Source organism: Nicotiana sylvestris, chromosome 9 (assembly GCF_000393655.2).
Source record: "Nicotiana sylvestris chromosome 9, ASM39365v2, whole genome shotgun sequence".
NCBI classification, from domain to species: domain Eukaryota; kingdom Viridiplantae; phylum Streptophyta; class Magnoliopsida; order Solanales; family Solanaceae; genus Nicotiana; species Nicotiana sylvestris.
In genome coordinates, this window is record NC_091065.1 from 134,880,632 (window position 1) to 134,901,598 (window position 20,967).

A 20,967-nucleotide genomic window follows, 5' to 3' on the forward strand; every position below is an offset into this window, starting at 1 on the left:
GAGACTTCTCAAAAATTGCCAACCCCCTCTGTAAGTTGTTAGAAAAAGATCACCCTTTCTTGTTTTCCGATGATTGCAGGGTAGCATTCGAGGAGCTGAAAAAGAGGTTGGTCACAGCACCTATCATTTTTGCCCCTGACTGGGAGAAACCTTTCGAACTAATGTGTGACGCTAGTGACTATGCAGTGGGGGCAGTGTTGGGATAGCGAAAATACAAGCTAATGCATCCAATCTACTATGCTAGTAGAATGCTGAGTGGAGCCCAACTGAACTACACTATGACTGAAAAGGAGATGTTAGCTGTGGTGTTTGCTTTCGACAAGTTCATATCATACCTGATTGGCTCTAAGGTAATTGTATACACTGATCATGAAGCTTTGAGGTACTTGATTGAGAAGAAGGAGTCTAAGCCGCGCCTGATTTGTTGGGTGTTGCTACTGCAAGAATTCAACCTCGAAATTCATGACTGTAAAGGCACAGAATACCAAGTCGTTGAACATCTATCACGACTTGAGGGAGTTGAAAAATCAGTTGAGATCGAGGATATTCTGGAGACCTTTCCAGACAAGCAACTGCTCGCTACTAGTCTTGAGGAAGTGCCATGGTATGCAGACTTTGCAAATTACCTGGCCAGTGGTATAGTTCCCTATGACCTTTCCTCTATACAAAAGAAAAAGTTTTATTGTAACTACCGCATGTATTATTGGGATGAACCTTACCTATTTCGAATATGTGTTGACAATATAATCCGGAGGTGTTTCCTCGAGATAGAACAATCTTCTGCTTTGTAGGCATGTCATGCATCGGCGTATGAAGGGCATTTTGGAGGAGTCAGGACAGCTGCAAAAGTGCTAGAGGCCGGCTTCTTTTGGTCAATAGTGTTTAAAGATGTGCACCAATGGGTAAAGGGCTGCAATGAATGTCAGAGGACCGGGAACATTTCCCGTTGCCATGAGATGCCCATGAACCCGATTCAAGAGGTGGAAGTGTTTGATGTCTGAGGATTGACTTCATGGGACCCTTCATCAGTTCCTTTGGCAATAAGTATATACTTGTTGTTGTGGATTACGTGTCTAAATGGGTAGAAGCTATAGCGTTGCACACTAATGATGCAAGAGTGGTGGTGGGATTTTTGAAGAAGAATATATTCACCCGCTTTGGAACACCAAAAGCGATTATAAGTGACGGAGGCACCCACTTCTGTAATAGAGCCTTCGAGAAGTTGCTAGAAAAGTATGATGTACGCCACAAGGTGGCTACCCTATATAACCCCCAGACTAGTGGGCAGGTTCAAGTATCCAACAGAGAGATAAAGAATGTGCTAACCAAGACTGCGAATGCCACAAGAACTGATTGGGAGAAAAAACTAGATGATGCACGCTGGGCTTATAGAACTGCTTTTAAAACACCAATTGGTATGTCACCATATAAGTTCGTGTTTGGGAAGGCCTGCCACTTGCCAGTGGAACTTGAACATAAAGCTTGGTGGGCACTGAAACAGCTGAACCTAGACATTAAGGCTGCGGGCACAACGAGAATCACTGAATTGCATGAGCTTGACGAGTTCAGATATCTTGCTTTTGAGAGCACAAGGTTGTACAATGAAAGAATGAAGAGGTTGCACGACAAGAACATTGTTGAGTGACATTTCAAATCCGGGGACATGGTATTGCTCTATAACTCAAGATTACGGTAATTCCCTGGTAAGCTTAAGTCACAATGGTCTGGTCCATTTCGAGTGCTAGAAGTTTTCCCTTTAGGAGCTGTGGAGATTGCCTGGGATAAATACTCTCACACATTTAGAGTCAATAGGCAGAGGTTGAAGCTATACATAGGCATGGAAGAACCAAAGGAAGTGTCAGAGATCCACCTGACGAAACCTCAGAGGTCGAGCGAGCCTTAAATGCGTTTGTCTGCGTCGTGCTGCGATGTTAAATCAGGCGTTGCATAGGAGAAAACCCACGAATGTTGTTGTTAGTGTTTTCTTGTAACTTCCTATAAAAAAATGAGCGTCAGCACCGTGACCGCGGCGCGACCGTGGTAGAGGCCAGCATTCTACCTCAACATCGTCGAACCCACCGTGACCGCGGTGAGATGTGACCTTTCTGCCTCCGATTTCTTTTGTTTTTCTTTCTTTTATTCTTCTTTTAATTTTATAACCCCCACTTAAACAATCTCTCCCCCCCCCCATAAACAACTAACCACCCTTTCTAACTCTCAATCCCTCTCTCTCTAAACCCTAACCCCTCCAACAAATCCCAAATCCCTCTCTTCTTCTTCTTCTTTTTCACTCATCCCACTTCCCCCATCTTCATTCCTCTTACTCCTTCACCCTTCCGGGTATGTAACACTCATCTCTCCCTTCTCTTTTCTTTTTGTATTTTGTTGTAGTTTATGCTAGTTTAATATTGTAATGGTGTAGTAATTGTTAGTAGATTTTTGTTAGTTTCTTCTTATTTTTTCTTTTGAATTTCGCTTTTGAGATTGATTGGTGAAGGGGCTGTATGTTTGATGTGGTGAAAAGGTGTATGTTGGTGGGTATTGAATGAAGTATTGTGGGGTGTGATGGTGTCGTAGTATCTTTGATTTGGGGGAAGTTTTGATGTACCCATGAGGGCTATATGTGTTAGGATAAGTACCTTGCCTACAAGGGGTTTGGGAAATTGCCCCAATGGAGTACTAAGGGCTAATGTGACATGGTTGTGGTAAAGTCTGAGTAACCACCCATAGCCACACATTTCACACACTCACTAATAGGTGTTTCTCTGTTTGACAGGTACAATGAGTTCATCTAGGAAGAGACACAACACCGGGTCCTCCGCTAGTGGACCGGGAAGCTCCTCGAGATCTAGGAGTCAGGCTAGTGCACCACAGTTTGATAGCACTAAGTTTGTCTCCAAACCGACGGAGGACAGATACAATGCAAGGCAACAAAGAAATTGCTACATGAGGTGCATATTGACAGATAGGCCTTAGAGGTGGAATGCCCGAACATCATTAATGAATTGAAGAGGTGTCAGCTAGACATCTTCTTCGAGGTACCTGAGGTGGCCAATGTTCAGATGGTCAGGGAGTTCTATGCAAACTGCCCGGAGCGTGAGAATGGGGTTGTTACTATGCACAATACTCCGGTAAATGCATCTATCGAGGCCATCTATAGGGTTTATCGGCTGCCAGTGTTTAGGGTAGAAGCTGATGATTATCGTACTTTTAGCCGAACAAGTGCCTTGTGGGGAACTCTTCTTGAAACTATCTGTGTGCCAGACAGAGAATACATATGGATAAAGCCCAGGATTACACTTAACTCCCGGTATCTCAATTGGGAGGTTATGTTTTGGCTAACTATTATCAATAGTCGGTTGTTGCCTTCCAGCAACACGACTGATGTCAATCTACCACGGGCGTGAGCAATCTACTGTTGCATGGCTCATAGGGATTTTGATGTGGCCCGACTCCTCCATGACGAGATTCTCATTAGATCACTTGAGTTGTTCAAAGGCTTCTATTTCCCTTCTCTAGTCACTAGGTTGTGCCGCCTTGCTAGAGTCCCTGAAGACCTTAGAATTGATGGGAAATTACCACTAAAAGCCCCATTCTTGGCAAGAAAAATCAAAATTGGGATAGAGCTGGTGGTGAATGTTGATGAATCAAATAATGAAACTGATGATGATGATGATGCTAAGGCAGCTGAGGTCCCACCACCTCCGAGAGTTGAATAGGCATGCCCACACAGCCCCGCCGGAGTACCCGTATGACATCTTTGGAGCAGGAGATGGATGGGTTGCGTACCTCAGTCACTTATTTGGGTGCCCGCGTAGACGCGGTGGCTGACCGACAGGTGAAGTCGGAGAAGAAATTCTTAGGCTGGCTGAGCGCTCTAGGTCGTGTTTGCAATGTGAACTCATCAGTTTCCATAATTACATCCACGGTATCAATAAGAGAGCAATTGGCGAATTCACTTGGTCGCCTCATAGATTTTTGCACATTGAATGTTATCTATTCATCGTTCAATCTCATCTTAAGCTCCCCGGTCTCACAAGCAATGAGAGCTCGCCCAGTGACCAAGAACAGCATTCCCAAAATTATGGGAATTTCTTCATCCACCTTGCAGTCTAAGATAACAAAATCTGCAGGGAACACGAATTTCCCTACCTGAATCAACACATCATCCAGGATACCTGAGTGTCGTTTTACAGTCCTGTCAGCCAGCTGCAACAACATAGAGGTGGGTCTAGCTCTTCCAATCCCTAGCCTCTTATAAATCGCTATGGGCATAAGATTTACTTCTGGCCCCTAGATCACAAAGTGCTTTAGCAAAAGCAAAATTACCAATGCTGTAGGGAATCGTGAAATTCCCCGGATCAGACAGCTTCTCAGCAATTGGTCTAGTCACCACCGCACTGCAGGTCTGAGTAAGAGTCACTGGGGCCAGGTCTTGGAAATCGAATTTTTGGGATATCAAGTCCTTCATCATTTTTGCATAACCAGGAATCTCCTTCAATGCATCTATCAATGGAATATTTACCTGAATTTGTTTCAACATCTCCAAGAATTTCTTGTATTGTTCCTCTTTTTGGTACTTGGCCAGCCTCTGAGGGAATGGTGCGGGAGGTCTCTTCTTCCCAATGATTTGGTCTTTGTCAGCAGCCACCTCAACGACTGGTTCCTAGGCTGTCTCAGCTTCTTTCTCAATCTCAATCTGAATGTTATTTTCTTCCTGGGCAGGCTGGACTGTCACCTCTGTCAGTTTCGTTGACTCATCTAGCTCAATGGGCACTGGTATGAGTGTCTTAGTCTGTCTGGTTTCTCGAGCCCTCTCTTGCTCTACATCTAAATCTCTGCCATTACGTAGACTCACTGCCATCAGCTGCTTCGGACCTTGATCTTTGGGGTTTATTTGATTGTCTGCAGGTAATATTCCATGAGGACGATTGTTTAGACACATTGAAATTTGGCCCATCTGCACTTCAATATTCTTGATAGCTGAATCGTGTGCATCTGCCCTCTCACTATTTTTTTCATTAGACCCAATAACCTGATGCATCATTGCCTCAAGTCTAGCAAACTCATCTTCTTGTCGTCCACCATATTGCTGCTGAGGAGGGTGATACCCCTACTGCTGATTCTGATTGTTATATCCCTGTGGCCGTGGATAAGGTGCCATATTGTTAGGAGGTCTCATACCTCTTATGTTCCCATTGTTGAACTATGGCTGGACTGGCATGTACGGCTGATTTTGCTGGCCCCAATTCTGACCACCCTGTCTCTGGCCTCCATAATTAGACACATAGTTCATGTCTTCAGGGTAGTGATGATGATCATGTTCTGTATTCCACTGGTTACCAATTGGCTGACTAATGCAAAATGTGCACAAGCCCCCATTGGTAGTATCTACGATGTGTACCTGCGGCTTCTGCCCTGACTCTTCCACCTTTTTAGTGAGTATTCTCATCTGTGTCAATAAGGTCGCCATATTTTCAGCCATATAGTTGGATGGATCTAAAGGCACTGAGTGAACCACTGGAGTGATAGGTGCATTCTTGGTTGTCCATCCCGAGTTCTGCGCCATCTTATCAAGCAGACTCTGGCCTTCTCTCCATGTTTTGCTCAAAAATGCTCCACCAGCTGAAGAATCAACAATGTTATTCACGCTATCTGACAATCCCATGTAAAACCACTGCCCTAACATCAGATCTGGAATACCATGGTGCGTACATATAACCAGCATCACTTTGAAACGTTCCCATGTTTCTTGCAGTGTCTCCATTGGTATCTGTTTAAAAGTCAAAATTTCATCAATTTGTTAAGCAGTCTTGTTGAGTGGGTGGAACTTGTTATGGAATTGCTTGACTAACTCCTCCCAAGTGGTTATGGAATTTATGGGGAGTGAGTTTAGCCAGGTTTGGGCAGCTCCTGTCACTAAGAATGGAAACAATAATAGCTTGATTGCTTCCGGAGTTACGTTGGGCTGCCTTTGCGTTTTGCAGATTGACAGGAAATATTTCAAGTGTTGTTAAGGATCTTCGACTTGTGACCCTGAAAATAGTCCCTTATTTTGCAACAAGTGCAGCATGTTATTTGTGATTTGGAATGATTCAGCCTGTATCTGCGGGACTACAATCGTTATGGCCAGATTTTTAGCAGTGGGTTGTGCCCAGTCATAGAGAGCAGCCTCTGGCACAAGAGGTGCCACATGTGCTATTGGCGTTGCTGGGCCTACCAAGTTGTCCCCCATGTCTGTTTCGATTTGTTCAGTTACTTGTTGTTGTTTGTTTCTCCGGTTAGCCCGATTCAAGGCCTTGAAAACTTTCTTGGGATCTGATAATGCTTCAAATACTTCACCAGTTCTCGATGAGTTTCTAGGCATGCACCTGTACAACCAAGTAAACAAACGTTAAAATTTCAATGTAAAGATTGGGTATAGAGAAACTGACTACACTAAGAATTTTTTGTACTTCTTTCAATTGTAATTGATAACACAGTTAATTCCTCGGCAATGGTGCCAAAATTTGATCACACCCAACTATGCCTTTTAAAAGGACATGTGGACGTTGCAAATATAATTTGAGTAATCAGTCCAGAGTCGAACCCACAAGTAATCAACCTATCAACTACTTTCGTTGGATTTACTAAATTCTACGGAATCAACTTCCCAAACGTTGTCAATAACAATTGATGGTATTTCTACTAACTAAGAATGAAAGTTAATAAGCAACTGAAAACTAACTATGATTAAGTTGTAAATAATTAAGAGAAGGTTCTAAGGTTATGATTTCCCTTACTGATGGAATCCCTTCCGGTTATGTTTCATATAGATTCACCAAATCATCTCTATCAATCATGCGCTCTCTTATTACCGTAAATCTCTACCGAGTAATCACGATAATTTACTAGATGCACTCTCTCGAGATACACTAGCTGGCTTTGTTTATTACAGCTCACTTTAGATTGCACCCAAGGCTTCGTTATCCCTAATCCTGCCTTTAAACCCGCAGTTATTGATCCCTCATATACTTTGGGAGTGATGTTGTTCAACAATTACCTAAATATGCACTCTCTCTTGTGTTATGCACACTAAATAGGCACAGCTAATTGAGGATCCTGTCAATTAACTACAACAAACACGTAGTTGGACAAATAGAGATTAAACTGGCAAACTATATTAACATCACAAGAAGTTCATCCTTTAATAGGTTCCATCAAAACCCTAGACTAAGGAATTAGCTACTCATGACAAAATAAGATGAAACTACTAAATTATTCATAAAGGGTAATTGCAAGAAAATAAAAGAGATAGAAAAACTCTAATATTTTGTTGATCTTCTCACACTTGTTCTTGCCTCCAAAGTATTCTAAAAACAAGCTTAAAACAATCTTGGGCGAGTTTCTATAGTTTATAAGGGTTTGGAACAAGTTTTTCCGAAGTTACACTTTGGTCCAATTTTGAGGTATATAGTTGTCTATAGTAGCCTTGTAGGCTCGCCCTACTTATGTTGCATGTATATGTATGTATTCCTTTTTGGATAGGTTTCCTTCATGTATATTATTCTCGTAATTCAGCAGATGTTATTCAGGCTTATATCTTAGATGCATGCTTAGGGATGTTTGACAGGTAGGATACGGGCACCCGTCGCAGCCCATCGATTTGGGTCGTGACATGTAAATACTCGTGTTCACCCTAAAATGGGGATAGGCTCCTTCATCCAACTTATGGACCACGGGCGTTAGATTACGTTTGTGATTCGGTTTATTATTTCCTTCATGATCTCTTCAGTCCATATGATGATACCACATGTGTTATGCCTCATACATACTTACATTGATTATGGTGGGGGTATATATCCCATAACACCAGCTAGGCCTATTGATTATACTGGAGGGAGATAGCCCATTTCTGAGATGCTGCATTTCATGCCGCGCAGGTACAAATAGATCAACGCTTGAGCCAAATCAGCAGGATATCCACCAGCTGGTGGAGTCACTTTGTTTACTCCTGGTGTTGCTTTTCTTTTTGGTAGGTGTATAGTCACCTAGTTTGGATATGACAGGGTCATATTCTATCCAGTACTTGTTCAATTCAGAGGTATGTAGTTATGCACCTGTAGTTAGTGTTTTTATATGTCAACTTGTGTTAGTCTTGTCGGCTTTCCAGATTGTACAGTTCTTATCAGCTATACTTATGTTTGTTCAGTTTAATAGTTATATTCATGATTATTAAATTATCAGTAGGTTTAGTGATGATCGACACTTAGTGTCGGTTATCCATCGCGGCACTAGGTCGGGTCGTGACAGTGACCACGCCGGGTAGATTGTTATATTGAGCCTAAGATCACGTCGGACGGATTGTGATATTGAGCATGTGACCACGTCGAGCGGAATGTGACTGATAAAGTGGCCATGAGGTTCCATGTGTATATGATTCGTGATTTGAGACTCGTGATTTGTGATTATGAGGTGTGGTACCTCGGGGTGATTCTTGTTGTAAATCTCGTGTTAGAACGGTTTGATAGTTAGAACTATCGTTGGTTTTCCCTTAATTGCTTTCACTTGTATTTATTTGTTCTTTGATTATTTTATTGTTTTATCACATGATTACCCTTCGTTGCCATTTATTTACTTTTCTTTTCCGTTGTTACCTATATATTGATATTTTGTATAGGTTATTTGACTAGTGAGTATCTTGACTTGGCCTCGTCACTACTCCACTGAGGTTAGTCTTGATACTTATTTGGTACCGATTATGGTGTACTCATACTACACTTCTGCACATTTCATATAGATCCAGGTACCTCAGAGCACTGGGCGTTAGCGAGCTATTTATCAGAGTTGTTGTGGAGACTTCAAGGTATACCTGCATGTCCGCTCGAAGGTATCAAAGTCACCTTCTATTGATTCTTGCATATGATTTCGTACTACCGATTTTGGAAAAATGTATAACTACTAATCATTTTAGCTATGTATGTCATTTAATGGTTTATATTTAATGGTTTAAATTTGTTAATAACTCGGCATGTGCTAGGCTTATCTAGTTCTAAGGATTAGGTGTCATCACGATCCTTAAGGTGGGATTTTGGATCATAACAATAAGTTTCAAAAGCAGTATAAATCAGTAAAAATCTCTTTTATAATTGCAATGATCCTCTTTGTTGTTCCATCTTCTTTGATAGTTGCATGCGTACTATATGCAACTAATTAACATTTAAAGTAATTTCTTAAAAAGACGTGTAAAGGTCATAGTGGATAGTGGAAAATATTAATACTACAAGTTAATACATTGTACTTACTCTGTTTGGGTTTCTAAATCAAATACAAAACTTATGGATCAAAATTTTAACAAGGCATATGAGGATTTATGTGGGGCAATATTTTTTTGGTTACAAAATTAACTAAACAGAGTCAATATTGATCAATTTTAAGAACTTATACTTTCCTTTAATTTTTATTTTATAAGTCAAACATATTTTTAATAATATTTATGTCATTTTTCAAAAATATTATTTCATCTATTAATCAATTTGACCGGCCACAAAGTTTAAGAAAAAATGAGACTTTTAAAATTTGTTGTCCTACACAAGTCATAATATTTGTGATGCTATAAACGCTTCTCGAAAATTGAGAGTTTAAGTTAAATTACGTCTAAATTTAGCAAGAGGTCATTCTTTTTTGAACGAATTAAAAAGGAAATAGATTCACATAAACTAAAACGGAGGGAGTACTCATGATAAGAAGTACACGCACGACGCGCAAGGGCGAAGCCACACTTTGATTAGAGTAGTCAATCGATCATCCTTTATCGAAAAATTACATTGTGTATATAAGTAAAATATCAAATTTTAGAGGTATATAACATGTATTGAACACCTTTTGTGGTTAAATTTTTTCACCTCTTTCAAATTTGAACGAGAAAATCTCTGGCTTCACTACAGACGACGCACGTTGTGTAAGATTGAAATATTTAAAGATCCAAGCCTAACTAGTTATGACATCTTACTACAGACTACTCTTAATTTTATTGATATCAAGTCAGATGCATGTTCCAACTCATCCGTAGGTCCTTCAAAATATGTCTAGCCCAGTGCTCATACTTGTCAATATATATATATATATATATATATATATATATATATATATATATATAAGTACGAACGTCTTTAGCGAAATGTCGTTTGCTTTTTTTTACCCTTTAAAAATAAATTTTAAATTTGATAAAATCGTAATTAAAATTATTTTTCTAATATTTAAGACTTTCAAATTAGTTAAAACTTTGATTATTAAATATATTCTTATTTGAACTATTATGTAAAAAGGCCTAATTTATATGAGTTTGGTATCAGTTAAGATTTTGTATTCACTCAAACTAATTAAACCACGCTTTTAGTCAAGGACCCACTATTCAACATTATACGTTTTTATTTACCTTATTCACGAACCATTTAATAAGAATAATTATTCATCGCAAGTATCTTTCTTCCGTTTAAGCCATTCTTTTCTATAATCAAGATAAGACATAATAAGATTTACTATTTGACACACTTAGCACAGGTTGCTCAAACTTTAAACTATGTAGGAAGTCTAAATATTTAGGACTTTTAAATAAATAAAAATATCAAATGCCTTATATAAATTATAGTTTTATTTAAACAGTGTAAAGTAACTGTATTTATTCCATGTTACCTTTGACTGTATATATGACCTTTAATACATCTTCTTTTTATATTTGAACTACTTCCTAATCAAACAATATATTTTCTATTCACTGACTTTTTGTATAATGTTTAAAAAATATACGCAATAATTTGAATAAATAACTTGAAAAATATATAACAATTTAAAAGAGGGAGATGTAGAGGGAGAGATATAATGGTCAGCAAGAACTAATAACACTAATGATTCTGCAAACATAAAAGTCAAGTCAAATATCAAATCAATTTCTTTAACGCTTTAGGAATTGAATTCTTATTCGATACAATTATAACAAGATTTAAATATTTATTATACATAAAGAAAAAAAAAGGCAACCCGATACACTAAGCTTTTAATATGCGCAGGGTCTGGAAAGGACCGGATAAAAACGCTTTAGGAATTGAATTCGTATTCGATATAATTATAACAAGATAATATTTACTACACATGGTTTTGAAAAATTACAACAATACCATTTAAACTTGTTTGTCTTTTGCATAAGTTCACACTTACATAAAATAATATATTATATGTAATGACATGCACTATGGAGAAATGATTGCTTTTAAATAAAATATAAAATAACATGCACCAAATTATTAACAACAACAACTACCAAGTAAAATCCCACAAAATGGGGTATGGGGAAGATAATGTGTACGCAGAATGCACCAAATTATTAAATGATGATAATTTTATAAGTATATCAACTATATTGAAAAGAAAAAGAATTTGTGTACTCTTTTATTTACAAAGAAAAAAAAAGAACAAACATGTATACGGTCAAAATAGGTCTTGCCTAATTTTGTATGGCTAATCGAAATCGGGGGCGCAGAACAAGGCTCAGCCCCGCATTGTATCGAACCATGGCACGGAGATGGATTATTAAGCTCATGAATCAATGACCGATCAAGATCGAGACCAGCTATGATCGAGACCGAAGCGGGATGGAGATCGAGCGAGATCGAAGGAAGCCTGCTAAGTCGAATAACAGAAAACCGAGATATCCGTGACCGGGTAAGGATCGTAGCGGAAATCTCAGCACGTATCAAGTCGATACCGGTTATTTAGTCAATCATAGGATTTCCTTGTGTATTTAGAATTGTACCAAAAGTAAAATTCCTCTACTATATAAAGGGGATTCTAATCATTTTGTAAACATATACATCCACGCATAATCAAACAATATACTACATTTTTCTCTGTTAAGCTCTCTTAAGCTCTGCTGTTCAGTTCACACTTTTTAGCATACTCTATTGTTCGAGGGCGATCTAGCTCGAGCACCACAGTTGTTCATCACATTGGTTTGCTTTATTTTACTATTAATTTCTAACATTAATTCTCATATTTATCAGTTTGTGTCAAGTGAAATCACATATCCTTAAAATCACTTATAAGTTTAATTGTTATCCAATTTTAAGGGTAAACAGTTTGGCGCCCACCGTGGGGCTAAGGATAATAATGATTGTCTGGTACAATTTTTGTAACGCACGCTATTTTACGCTTGTTCTTTGAAGTGTCTTTGATTCCAGGATCAACATGTCAAACTCTCAAGTAGCACCAACACACACAGACAATAACCTTGGTCTCCATGGCGAGAATGATAACATAGTCGTCCCGGAAAATGGAGTACCTCCAGTCAATCTCGATGGAGCCCTGGTCGTAGACCCAATCGATGTTAGCTCCCATATATCCATTAATGGCAATTTGGCCGTTGATCCTGAAAATAGCATCCGCAGAGATGCTCGAAAAGCAGATCAGAATGCACAGGGCGGTGAAAAAGGCAAGGTTAGCCTTAGAAATATTGCAGACTCAACAAGCTGCGATAGCGCAACTCAAAAATCAGAATCGTGCACCAAGCAGGATCGAGCTCGAGCCATCACAAGAAATTGTTCACAGAGTCGAATCAGTGCCAAAGAGATCGAATGGAGGAGAATCGGAGACCAATCCTGCTATCGTAAAGATGATCGAGGAACTGACAAAGCGAATCGAAACAGGGAAAGAAGATCAAGGGACTCCATGGTCGACCAAATCTCCGGGGCACCACCAGTATTGAAAAGGCTTGATTCCAAAACGTTTGTCCAAAAACCTTTCCCCCCGAGTACGGCTCCGAAGCCAATTCCTAAGAAGTTTCATATGCCTGAGATTTCGAAGTATAATGGGACAACAGATCCAAACGAACATGTCACCTCATATACATGCACCATCAAGGAAAATGATTTGAAAGATGACGAGATTGAATCCGTATTGCTGAAAAAATTCAAGGAAACTCTATCAAAAGGTGATATGATATGGTACCATAATTTACCACCTAATTCTATTGGTTCATTTGATATGCTTGCAAATTCCTTTGTAAAGGCGCACGCCGGGGCCATTAAGGTTGTAACAAGAAATTTGGACATATTCAAGGTAAGACAGAGAGATAACGAGATGCTTAGGGAATTCGTATCTCGGTTCCAAACAGAGAGAATGGATTTGCCACCAGTCACCGATGATTGGGCTGTTCAGGCCTTCACTCAAGGTCTCAATGTTCGGAGTTCCATAGCTTCACAGTAGTTGAAGAAAAATTTGATCGAATATCCAGCTGTCACTTGGGCTAATGTACATAATCGATATCAGTCGAAGATCAGGGTCGAGGATGATCAACTGGGAACTCCCTCCGGGTTTGTTATCCTAATAGGCCCATAGATAGAAACAAAAAGGATATCGATCGAGAGCCAAGGTCAAATAGAGATCGATACCAACCGTACAACGGAGACCGAAGAAGTAGCAGGTATGGGCGAAACTTTGCACGGAATGAGAGGAGAAACGATCGACGTCAAAGTTCACGGGGACTCGTAAGCAAAGGTGGTTTTTACAGGGATGCCAGGCCCAAAGAAGCTCCTCGATTATCAGAATATAACTTCAGTGTAGATGCATTAGTCATCGTATCAGCCATCGGACGTATCAAGGATACTAGATGACCTCGACCTCTGCAGATCGATCCGGCCTAGAGAAACCCCAACCAAATATGCAAGTATCATGGCACCCATGGTCATAAAATAGAAGATTGCAAGCAGCTAAGGGAGGAAGTAGTCTGATTATTTAACAAGGGGCATCTTCGAGAATTCTTAAGTGATCGGGCCAAGAACCACTTTAAAAATAGAGATTCAAACAGACAGAACGAGCAAGAAGAGCCACAGCATGTGATTCACATGATCATTGGAGGGGTCGATGTTCCTCAAGGACCGATATTTAAACACACCAAGGTGGTGATCACAAAGGAAAAGCGAACTCGGGAATACTTGCCAGAAGAAACCTTGTCTTTAGATGATGAGGATGCAGAAGGGATCGAACAACCTCACAAAAATGCACTGGTAATATCTGTCTTTATGAATAAAATTCAGGTTAAACGTGTGTTGATTGATCCAGGAAGCTCAGCCAACATTATTCAAGCAAGGGCCGTGGAATAGCTGGGCCTACGAGATCAAATTGTGCCCACAACCTGAGTGCTTAACGGTTTCAACATGGCAAGTGAAACCACTAAAGGTGAAATTATTTTACCAGTAAACGTGGCGGGGACCATCCAAGAAACAAAGTTCCATATGATCGAGGGTGACATGAGGTAGAATGCACTGCTTGGAAGGCCTTGGATTCATAACATGAGGGCAGTACCCTCGACCCTTCACTAAGTTCTGAAGTTTCGGACATCAGAGGGAGTCAAAACAATGTACGGGGAACAACCCCGCCAAGGAGACGTTTGCAATCGACGAAGTGATACCGGTATCAACACTTACACCAGCAAAGGGATCGGATTCAAAGGGAAAGCAGGAGGCCAAATAGCAACCACAGCCACCAGCCTCGACCCAGTCGGAGGATCAAGGAACTTACGAGGATGATGATTTTGTGATACCTCGATCCTTCATAATCCCCGATGATTCTGACACCACAAAATCAATGGTCGAAGAGCTGGAATAAATCATACTGATCGAGCATTTGCCCGATCGAAAGGTATACCTTGGCACGGGGTTGACTCCCGAGCTCAGGAAAAAACTTATTCAATTTTTTAAAGCTAATATGGATTATTTTGCTTGGTCCTATCTCGATATGATAGGGATCCCACCGAAGATCACTACTCATAAGCTAAGCTTGGACCCGAAGTTTCGCCCGGTGAAACAAAATAGGGGGGCTCAGTCTGAGGTAAAACACGCTTTCATCAAAGAGGAGGTAACCAAACTTCTCAAAATAGGATCCATTCGGGAAGTAAAGTACCCCAAATGGTCAGCAAACGTAGTGGTAGTCCCTAAGAAGGGAAACAAACTTAGAATGTGTATAGAATATTAAGTACCTAAATAAAGCATGCCCCAAGGATTCTTTTCCCTTGCCTAACATCGATCGCATGATCGATGCCATGACTAGCCACGAGACTCTCAGTTTTCTTGATGCCTACTCCGGGTACAACAAAATACAGATGAACCTAGAGGACCAGGAAAAGACCTCGTTTATCACTAAGTATGGCACCTATTGTTATAATGTAATGTCGTTCGGACTAAAAACTACTGGTGCGACCTATCAACGCCTAGTAAATCGAATGTTCGAACAACAAATAGGGAAATCGATGAAAGCTTATATTAATGGCAAGCTAGTTATGTCCTTGTGAGTAGAGGACCATTTGAAGCATTTGCAGGAGACTTTCGATATACTGAGGAAGTATAATATGAAGCTCAACCCAGAAAAGTGTGTGTTCGGGGTTGGGTCGGGCAAGTTTCTCGGCTTCATGGTGTCCAATAGGGGGATCGAGATCAACCCTGATAAAGTCAAAACTATCGAGGATATCAAGGTCTTAGACAATGTAAAGGCTGTGCAGAGGCTAATGGGGCGCATAGCCGCCCTAGGGCGATTCATTTCGAGGTCCTCAGACAAGAGTCACTAATTCGTCTCGCTTCTTAGGAAGAAGAACAATTTTGCATGGACCCCGGAATGCAAGCAGGCCTTGGAGGAACTAAAGCGATACATATTGAGCCACCATTACTCATACCCCGAAAATGGACAAACAACTTTACTTGTACTTGGTAGTCTTGGAAATAGCGATAAGTGGAATCCTGGTCCGAGGATAACAAGGTACGCAATACTGTCTATTATGTTAGTCGGACCTTAAGTGAGGCTGAAACTAGGTATCATCACTTAGAAAAGTTAGCGCTCGCTTTGATAAGCGCCTCTAGGAAATTAAAATCATATTTCAATGTGATCTCGTATGTGTTGTAACAACTTATCCCCTTTCAAATATTTTTCATAAACCCAAACTTTTGGGGCGATTGGCCAAATAGGTCGTGGAACTCAGCGGGTATGATATTGTGTATCGATCCGGAATAGCCATCAAGTCACAAATCTTGGCAGACTTTGTGGCTGATTTCACGCTGGCCCTAGTACCTAAAGTTGAAAGAGAATTATTAGTCAACTGGGTACATATTCGGGGATCTAGACCCTTTTTACGGATGGTGATTCGAACATAAAGAGGTTCGGACTTGGCATCATGCTAAAACCACCCACAGGTAACGTGGTAGGATAATCTATTAGAACTATAAAATTGACTAACAATGAGGACGAATATGAGGCCATGATTGCAGGTCTCAAACTAGCCAAAGGCTTGGGAGAAGAGGTGATCGAAGCCAAATACGACTCCCTCCACGTTGTGAATTAGGTTAACGGGACCTTTGAAGTTCAGGAAGAACAAATGCAAAGATACTTGGACAAGCTACAAGTAACTCTACGCCGGTTCAAAGAATGGAATTTGCAACATGCGCCTCGAGATCAAAATAGCGAAGTCGATGCCCTCGCAAACCTAGGCTCGTCAGTCGAAGACAACGAACTCAATTCGGGGGCTGTTGAACAACTCATGAGGTCAGTGGTCGAGGAAGTCCATGCCAAGATAAATTCCACAAGTTTGACTTGGGATTGGAGAAACAAGTACATAGAGTATTTGAAGAACGGAATACTTCCTTCAGATCCAAAGGAATCAAGGGCCATGCGTACGAAGGTCGCCCGATTAAGCTTGTCCAAATATGGAACCTTACTCAGAAGATTGTTCGACGGTCCGCTAGCAATATGTCTGGGACCGGGTGATACCGAGTATGTTTTAAGGGAAGTCCACGAAGGCACATGTGGGAATCACTTAGGCATCGAATCGCTGGTCCGAAAGGTAGTCCGAGCTGACTATTACTAGATTGATATGGAAAAAGATGTGAAGGAGTTTGTGCAAAAATGTGATAAATATCAAAGGCATGCTCCGATGATTCATCAACCCGAAGATTTGCTGCATTCGATTTTATCCCCATGACCATTCATGAAGTGGATGATGGACATCGTCGGCCCTCTTCCATCGTTGCCAGGTAAGGCTCAATTTATTTTATTTATGACTGACTATTTTTCTAAGTGTGTTGAAGCACATTCCTATCAGAAGGTCAGGGAAAAAGAAGTCATCGACTTCATCTGGGACCATATCGTATGTCGATTCGGGATACTATCTGAAATTGCCTACGACAATGGAAATAGTTTGTCGGCAGCAAGGTGACCAAATTTCTCGAAGACCTCAAGATCAAAAGGATCTTATCAACACCTTATCACCCTAGTGGAAATGGGAAAGCCGAATCAACAAACAAAACCATAATACAAAACCTTAGGAAAAGGTTGACCGACGCCAAAGGAAAATGGAGAGAAATCCTGCCTGAATTCCTTTGGGCATATCGCTCAACTTCGAAGTCCAGTACCAGGGCTACCCCATTTTCTTTGGTTTATGGCGCGAAAGCTTTAATACTTATTGAAGTTGGGGAACCAAGAATCAGATTTCAATACACGAAAAAGGAATCGAATGATGAGGCCATGAATACGAGTCTGGAACTATTGGATGAACGATGTGAAACTGCCTTTGTTCGATTGGCTGCCTAGAAACAACGAATCAAGAGGTATTATAATTGAAGGACCAAACTTCGATACTTTAATGTCAGAGACTTGGTACTAAGGAAGGTAACGCCAAACACCCAAAATCCAAATGAAGGAAAATTAGGTCTGAATTAGGAAGGGTCGTACCAGATTCTCGAAATCACAGGAAAAGGATCCTACAAGCTTGGCACGATGAATGGCGAACAATTACCAAACAATTGGAACGTATCGCACTTAAAGCGATATTACTGCTAAGGTACGACCCCTTCCATTTTCATTTATATTTTAAACTAACTCTTGCGGGTGTTCAATCAGAAATAGTAACGGCTCCTCGACACAAAGTCTTTAGGTCTGAAAGCACGCGTTGCACTCTTTTCCCTTAGATCGGTTTTGTCCTAAAAGGGTTTTCCGGCTAGGTTTTTAAATAGGCAACCATTGATCGTGCTAACTTAGAACAATTCAACAGTATCCGAGGCTTCTTTACAATCAACCTCGAATACTGGGGGGGAATTACCCTCGAATGTTAACTTTTTTGCAAGGGAATTACGTCATGGCATCAGGGTCTCGATAGTAAAATTTGTAAGGTCCAAAGGTCAAACGAACCATGCCCGCGTAATTTGCTCGAGCCCTGGAATAGAACATGTACACGTGTATAATCAATTATAAAGAGAAGTATTTTTCCTTGCCAATATCTCATGCCTTAGAAAAGTTCTTCTACTTTACAATTTCATACTCTCGATCTATTTTGTAAACAGGCCTAAGGGCCGATCATAACCAGAGTTCAAATAATTACCCCCACGATCGGGGACTACCGTCCGAAAAATAAACGAGATCGAATTGTTAAAACTTTGAGATTATAAGACCTTTTAGGCAACTCTTATTTTTTATAGGCCACGGCCTCCCCACTCGGGGACTGATATTGTTTACCGTGAAAATTGCAATAACAATTAAATTTAATTTAGTAGTTCTAAAAATATGTGATCTATTTTTTTGCTAGTTGTTAGGAAGTTGATGCTATGTGAAAGACTTAGAAATGAGATAAGAACTTGAGAGCAAGGCGATAACCAGACCGAACGATTAATAATCAGGGCCTCGAGCTTGCCTATTCGAGGGCCTCGGGGTCGAGTCTGAAGCTTGGCTAGGAGCTATCGAGGGTGGTCGATGGAGACTAACAGTTATAAATAAATCAATGACGACTCTTTATGGCCAATAATAAGCAATAAATGATGAACTATAAGTAGAACACAATAAATATGAGCAATAAATGAGGTGATGAGATCAAGAGAATGTGTTGGAGAGCAGAGAGAATGTTCTTGTATATTTAGTATTTAGCAACAAATGTTTACAAAATGACAAGGATCCCCTTTATATATGAGGGGGAATCCCAACATAGTACAACTGCATTTATTAAAAAGATATGGGGATGGGACAGTTAGTTGATGCCATGATTCGGGTCTGAACTTAGCTCACTAGACTTTGTTAGCCCTAGTTGTGCGCCTTGGGAACTCCCCACTTTTCTATCATAGCCGTTGGTCTGCGTTGCCCCAAGGTTGAGCGTTGATATCCCTCGAGGGTGAACCTCGACCCTAGTCTTGAACTTTGTGAAATATGCTTACGAGGCACCATAATGACGAAAAATTGGACCCTCCAATTTTACCGTATACCAATAGTCCCTGCGTTTCTTAGAGTGAAATTGATAAGAAACGACCTTGAATTCCTTCCCCTCTGGTACTTCCGTAATGACGGAAGTCATAAGGTGCCAAAAGATGACGTACACACAGCCCCTGAAAGCCTTCGCATTGATTACGGTGGTTGGCTGTCCTTGGCCTCCTTCAGCACGCGTGTGGGGCCTCTATAAATACTTATCCTCTCGTTCTTTACAACTCACTACACCACCAAGCCCCCAAAAAGGTTCCTTATACCTTTACTTTTGTTTTTTCTTCGAAACGCAACTTCCCTTTATCTTCTGGAATCTTTTAGGAATGGCAAAAACTTCCACTTCTACTTCTCAGGAGAGCGTGACCTCCTCTTCTTCATTTCATATAAAGGCAAAGTGGGAATGCCTCTTCGTGCTGAGGAATGCATTCCAGAATTTTTTACAACGGCTTCCAATTTCAAGGTCGAGAGACCTTCTTCGAAGCCTGGGCGTCGTGAGCCTGTCTCAGTATATTGGCTCAGTAACATACGTTGAAAGGGTGAGGACTGATTATTGTTGGGGGGACGCGGTGCTTCTGGAGATCCCTACTCAAGATGAGGATATAACGACATACAAAGTCGATTTACTCAGTGTGTATACTTACACATTTACCCTTGGACCGGTAGGGCCATCCTTGCCTCCGATAGACCCCGTGATTCTCTACCTCCGCCAATGGTATCAAGTGACCCTCGGCCAAATTCACACTTCAGTCTGGCGCACTATCTACATGATCAGGTACTATGTGAACATGATTGAGGAGATGCCCTTCACCCTCGATCACCTAATCAAGATATACAGCTCCCATCACTTCTGTGGGGGTCTGATTAAGCTCCATTGTCGAGCTCCGAGGGCCCTCTTTGCTTGCATCGAAGAAGTTGGGAACAGAGGGTGGATGAGATGCTTTGTCCGAGTAAGGACTTCAGACCTTATCCAGGTGGAAAGGATTCCATTCCCCGAAAGGTGGAATATGGAACGTAAGTAAATACACTATCTAGCATTTCCTTGCTTCTTTTTAAGTACATATTTCCATTCGCTTAATTTTTTCTGTTGATGCAGCCATGGCAATTTATCCTGGCGCGGTCACGGACCTCTCAGACTGGGTCAGTTGGTTGGTCTCAGTTTTCCCATATGCCGAGCGAGTGTGGCATGACCTGTCTCGAGCTCAATGGGAAGCTAAGGACTATGGTGAGCTTTCACCCTTGTTGCAGTCGTACCTTTCAACCTGAATCACTACTGATAGTGATCTCACTCCCTATGCTTACCTCTTTCATTTGTGTGGGTCTGGGGGAGATCCCCTTGGTGAAGGGAACATTTCTTGGTGAAGAGGAACCGTCGAATGAACCTTCAGAATCCAAGAAGGTCAAGGTGGAAGAAACTAAGGCCGACTTGGAAGCCCTAACTCCGGGAGCAGCGGGAAGTCCTAGAGTTGAAGGCAAGGGGGAAAATAATTTCTTGATAGCCCCCGAGGGAGGGGAAAACCTGACCAACCCTCAGGCTGTAGAGATGGTGGCTCTTGAGCCGGAGCTTCATATCATTGTGGTCCAACTTCAGAATGGAGAGGCCACTAAGGGGGTATCGAGCGATGTCCCTGAGCTGGCCGATGGCCAAAATACCCCTCGAGGGAACCCATTCAGTAGGCGGTTCGGAGGAGCCCAGTTCTGGAGCCCTTC

General features: G+C 41.1%; 2 protein-coding genes across 2 annotated transcripts; one reads left to right on the top strand and one right to left on the bottom strand.

Annotated features, from left to right (window-relative positions):
* Positions 1-3,996: 3,996 nt before the first annotated feature.
* On the bottom strand, positions 3,997-4,543 carry LOC138878267 (uncharacterized). The gene is made up of 2 exons (XM_070157935.1): positions 4,285-4,543; positions 3,997-4,178 (listed from the first exon to the last, which is right to left on the bottom strand). Exons 1-2 carry the CDS (start codon positions 4,541-4,543, stop codon positions 3,997-3,999), a joined length of 441 nt encoding a protein of 146 aa, XP_070014036.1.
* Positions 4,544-16,995: 12,452 nt separating this feature from the next.
* On the top strand, positions 16,996-17,607 carry LOC138878268 (uncharacterized). Its single transcript, XM_070157936.1, has 2 exons — positions 16,996-17,051; positions 17,226-17,607. The coding sequence occupies exons 1-2, from the start codon at positions 16,996-16,998 to the stop codon at positions 17,605-17,607; spliced, it is 438 nt and encodes a 145-aa protein (XP_070014037.1).
* Positions 17,608-20,967: the final 3,360 nt, after the last annotated feature.

Coding starts and splice junctions, on each gene's coding strand:
- LOC138878267 (XM_070157935.1), bottom strand. CDS start 4,543: ATGTTGAAACAAATTCAGGTAAATATTCCATTGATAGATGCATTGAAG. Junction 4,179..4,284: donor TTGTGATCTAGGGGCCAGAA/GTAAATCTTATG, acceptor AACGACACTCAG/GTATCCTGGATGATGTGTTG.
- LOC138878268 (XM_070157936.1), top strand. CDS start 16,996: ATGACCATTCATGAAGTGGATGATGGACATCGTCGGCCCTCTTCCATC. Junction 17,052..17,225: donor CCCTCTTCCATCGTTGCCAG/GTAAGGCTCAAT, acceptor GTTTGTCGGCAG/CAAGGTGACCAAATTTCTCG.